Genomic DNA, 5,171 nt, shown 5'->3' with positions numbered 1-5,171 from the left:
TGCCCCTGCTGGACTGCGTTCATATACATTTTTTTGGGTCCAAACCACGGTTCGATTGCATCATCAAGCCTGCAGCTGTTTACCCTGTTGCTCAGTAATGATGAATTCTGATGTCAATGGAACCTGGGTGTGGAACAATAGTGTGAAAGCACCCTAAAAGAGACATTCATATAAGTTATTGAGTCTGAGCTACAACAATAGACAAAGATCAGCTCAATGAATAAATGTTAATACTACTACTGCTGTACCTGAACATGTGTGACAGAGTTTGCTTATGTCCAGATGTTGAGTCTGGTTGCTGATGGGATTGTTGAGCACACAGCTGTAGGTGTTTTTATCCTGATATTCCACCTCCAGAGGTAGAGAGAGACTGATGCTGAGATCAGACACACTGATGCTGGACAATAAACTGTTTCCTTTGTACCAGGAGAGAGTCACACGACTCACATTCACCACTGAACACACCAATGAACAATTCTGGCGTGATGATGATCCTGATGATGGTGAAGAACAGTCTCTGGTAATGTTAGGAACAGGCAGACGAGCTGCAAAACACGAGAGAATAATCTGAAATTTGGATAAATTCACAACAATTTTATTTTCTGTTCAGTGTATACAGTGATCGTTTACTTCCTTCAGCCTGAGACTTATTCATTTCACTCTTGGTGTGAAAAGGCCTTTATAGTTGCCAATAAAACAAATATGTAAGACTAGCCTAGGTGACAAAAAAGTAATGCAAAAGTAACATAATGCATTATTTTCCATAAACAGTAGCTAATGTAATTAGTTACTTTTTTATGGAGTAACGCTCCGGTTACTTATGAAACCACAGTTCCCTTTCGAATGGTCTCTTTCGTTGCATTAACACGCTTTGGCGAAACTCCTCTTTACTCTGGTACTGAAGCCTGATTTGTTCCAAGTTCGTGTAGCTGCACAAACAAATGGCTTTCAACCCGCCAAAAGAGGTGGAGCCGAATGCTATATAAGTCGGCTCTGAGCGCCATTTAGTCAGAATCTTTCAACTGAAGCGACAGTCATAGACTAGTGTGCAGCCTTATATCACGGCAGCCTGCGCAACACTAGTTCCCTTCTCTCAGGGAACCGAGGTTATGATAGTAGCCGGAGAGTTCCCTTTTGAACGGTCTCTCCCATTGTTTTAACACACTTTGGGGAATGTATCCAATAGCGGCATGCTATAAGCGAATGCAAAATGAAGCCACTCTGCAAGCCCAGCCCCAGAGCGCTTGCACTGAGGGCTCCTGTAAGCATGAGCTAACAATGAGACCCGAGCCACTTAGGCTAAAGACTACATAAATAAATCCGACCCACTACAAGGGGGATTAGGTGAATTTAAGCAGACAAAATCCGTGCCTGCAAGGCAGGGATGTCCAAGTTTTAAAACCTGGTGAAGGAGGACAGTGACGACCAGCTGGCAGCTGCACAGATATCACCAATAGAAATCCCGCTGACCAAGCCCAAGTGGAGGCCATTCCTCTGGTGGAGTGGGCCCTCACTCCTACAGGACATTGCAAGCCTGCTGAGTTGTAAGCCAGGGCTATAGCATCGACTATCGAATGAGATAGTCTCTGCTTCGTAACCGGCAGCCCTTTAGAGTGGCCTCCGAAGCATACAAATAGCTGCTCTTAGTGCTGAAACAGACCAGAGCGCTCAACATACACTCTATGAGAGTGGATTTGGACCCTGCTCACCTCCTCAATTAGGGAGCGCTAGAAGGGTGATGACTTGTGATCTGAACAGAGTGTAGATAACTTTAGGCACATAGTCGTGTCTTGGCTTGAGGACAACTCTACAGTCGTTAGGCCCAAATTCAAGACATGAAGCACTGATCAGCAGGTCACCCACTCTTTTTTTTCTCTAAAGCCAAAAGGAGGCTGAAGAAAACAAAAATAACATAATTTACTCAACCATTCTTCTCCCCCGAGTTACGTCTTCCGCCGTTTTAGAGAGTATTACAATGCATATGCACGCTTTCCCCTAAGCGTAAACAATGCTTATTATGCAGATTACGTTCATGCGCACGCTTTCCCACCGAAGGTAAACAACGCTGACTTTAGGCACATAGTCGTGTCTTGGCTTGAGGACAACTCTACAGTCGTTAGGCCCAAATTCAAGACATGAAGCACTGATCAGCAGGTCACCCACTCTTTTTTTTCTCTAAAGCCAAAAGGAGGCTGAAGAAAACAAAAATAACATAATTTACTCAACCATTCTTCTCCCCCGAGTTACGTCTTCCGCCGTTTTAGAGAGTATTACAATGCATACGCACGCTTTCCCCTAAGCGTAAACAATGCTTATTATGTAGATTACGTTCATGCGCACGCATTCCCACCGAAGGTAAACAACGCTGATTATGTCAAATACGTTCTTGGGTAGTCTCCAAAATGGCAGAAGACGTAACTCGGGGGAGAACTGTTGAGTAAATTGTTCTTTTTGTTTTCTTTGCGCAAAAAAAAGTATTCTCATAGCTTCGCAAAATTGAAGTTGAGTCACTGATATCACATGGACTGTTTTACCGATGTCCTTACTACATTTCTGGACCTGGGAATATTACAGTTGCGTTGCTCTCTATGGAGGGTCAGAGAGCTCTCACATTTCATCAAAAATATCTTAATTTGTGTTCCGAAGATGGAACGAAGGTCTTACGGGTTTGGAAAGACATGAGCGTGAGTAATTAATGACAGAATGTTCATTTTTGGGTGAACTATCCCTTTAAGCGACAGGGGCCCGAAATCGGCCGACTTGAGCGGCTCGAAGGGAGGGCCCTATAAGGCCCTGAGGACTATAGATAGATCCCAAGTCGGCACCATGTGAGGGTGAGGTGGATTCAATCTGTGAGTTCCCCTCAGAAATGTCAAGACCAGGTAATTTCTGCCGATTGACTGGCCAGCCACGAGAGAATGATTTGCCGTGATGACTGCCTTTGAGCATAAACTTTCTGGAAGGGATGCACCCCTTATCCAGCAGCTCTTGTAGAAAGTTTAGCACATAGGACATGTCGCAAGAGGATGGGACCTTGTTCCGTGCTGCACACCAGTCAGAGAAAACCCACTATTTAAGGGCATAGAGAAGTCTCGTAGACGGGGCCCTAGCCTCCAAAATGGTATTAGTTATAAAGACTCCTAACAAGGGGCCAAACATGAAGGCTCCACAGATCTGTCTGGGGATGTCAAATCATGCCCTTCGATTGCGAGTGGAGGTCCTTCCTCAATGGTATCAGCCAGGGGGCTGCTGATAGCAGCTGAATCATCTCAGGGACCATAACTGTGTGTCGTGTTCTTTAACATTCTGCCTGGAAACAAGATGCCGTGACGCCAAACCCCATAATGGAAGAAGAAAGCCATCATGTTTACAACTGTGATGATGAGTACTTATCAGGATCAACTAAACACTGGATTTTCAAAAGTATGTGGAATATTTAAAGTTTGCAGCATATAATCTTTAAAATATTTCCAAGAGTTTTACACACCGGTCTGTTATTGTGGGGACATTTCCACACCCCTAAACATGACGTGGAACAAAACGAAACGTTATTGGTTTCTTTACCTGTCAGTCATATGGCCTCTTGGGTGGGCCTTGGCTATTCAAAGTGGCCAAGGTTCCCAGATCTTCTGCCGTCATTCTGAAGGTCTGGCTACACAAGACTAATATTGGAGGGGCCACATTTGAAGCAGGCCCAGAGGAATCACAGGGGAAGCAGCTGACATGAGGCCAAGCATCTTTTGGAAAGCCCTGAGGGGACCTGAAGTCCCTAGTCTGAATGACACCGATAGCCACTGAACTGTCATGGAGCGTTCCAGCATGCCTGCATCTGGGCAGAGTCAATAACTGTACCAAAAAGATTACTGGCTGGCTGGGAGACAAAAAGCTCTTGGCTAGATTAATTCTCAACTCAAGCCACTCCAGGTGGCTGAGCAGCAGTGACCTGTGAGCGATGAGTTCCTGTTCTCACCTGGCTAAATTCAGAAAATTGTCACGGTAATTCAAGATGCAGATTACCATCTGCCTCAGAGGTGAGAAAGCCGCATCTACGCACTTCATAAAACTGTGCGGGGCCAGAGACAGTCCAAATGGCAGGACTGTATATTGATAGGCCACTCCCTCATATGCGAATCTCAAGAACGGTCTGTGATAGGGGCTAACGGTCTTTGATGTAAGTTATTGAGTCTGAGCTACAACAGTAGACGAAGATCAGCTAAATGAATAAATGTTAATATCACTACTGCCTTACCTGAACATGTGTGACATAGTTTGCTGATGTTGAGATGTCTTGTCTGGTTGCTGATGGGATTGTTCAGCACACAGCTGTAGGTGTTTTTATCCTGATATTCCACCTCCAGAGGTAGAGAGAGACTGATGCTGAGATCAGACACACTGATGATGGACAATAAACAGTTTCCTTTGTACCAAGATAGAGTCACATGACTCACATTAACCACTGAACACAACAATGAACAATATGATGATCCTGATGATGATGATGATGATGAAGAACAGTCTCTGGTAATGTTAGGAACAGGTAGACGAGCTGTAAAACATGAGAGTGAGTGTTTATACGATCTGTCACCTCAAACTATAAAACAAGAATATGTAAAAAGACAGCACAAATTATCTCTACTCACCATAGACAGAAACACTGAATGTTTTTGATGACCATTTCACACCAATTATGTCTAGTTTATAGAGTCCAGCATGTTCAGATGTGATGTTTGTGATGGTCAGAGATCCAGTTTGATGATCCAGCCTCAGTCTATCTCTGAATCTCCCATCAAGAACATCATCAGATGTGGAAAAGATTTGTTTCTCTCGACTGCTTTCAGCTAAGAGAGAGTTGTCAGCTCCAAATTTCCACAGAATGTCATCATCTTCACGTATTTCAGTAACCTCAGTGTTTAGAGTGACAGAATCTCCCTCCATCACTGACACTGTCTCACCTAACACACCTGGAGAATAAAAAGATTTTACATAGATTAAGGTACAAAGGTAGACCACTGTAATTAAGAAGCAACACGTATTCCATTTTCTTTTTGACTGACAAGCAGAAACTTCTGTCTGATAAACAGTGTTGGGAAGGTTACTTTGGCAATGTAATAGGTTACAGATTCCAAGTTACCCTATTTAAATTGTAATAAGTAGTGGAACTATTTCAATTA

At 43.7% G+C, this 5,171-nt stretch overlaps 1 protein-coding gene across 1 annotated transcript; it reads right to left on the bottom strand.

The window, feature by feature from the left end:
* Positions 1 to 276: 276 nt before the first annotated feature.
* Positions 277 to 4,961, bottom strand: LOC107741385 (SLAM family member 5-like; the record flags this gene model as incomplete). The annotated part of the gene is made up of 2 exons (XM_016554092.1): positions 277 to 545; positions 4,641 to 4,961. Coding segments are annotated over 2 exons (590 nt in total), but the record flags the coding sequence as incomplete, so codon positions are not given.
* Positions 4,962 to 5,171: the final 210 nt, after the last annotated feature.

Source organism: Sinocyclocheilus rhinocerous, unplaced genomic scaffold, assembly GCF_001515625.1.
Source record: "Sinocyclocheilus rhinocerous isolate Xijiao unplaced genomic scaffold, SAMN03320098_v1.1 scaffold406, whole genome shotgun sequence".
NCBI lineage: Eukaryota > Metazoa > Chordata > Actinopteri > Cypriniformes > Cyprinidae > Sinocyclocheilus > Sinocyclocheilus rhinocerous.
Note: the sequence above shows the minus strand (reverse complement) of the source record. Positions and strands in the feature narration are given on the sequence as shown.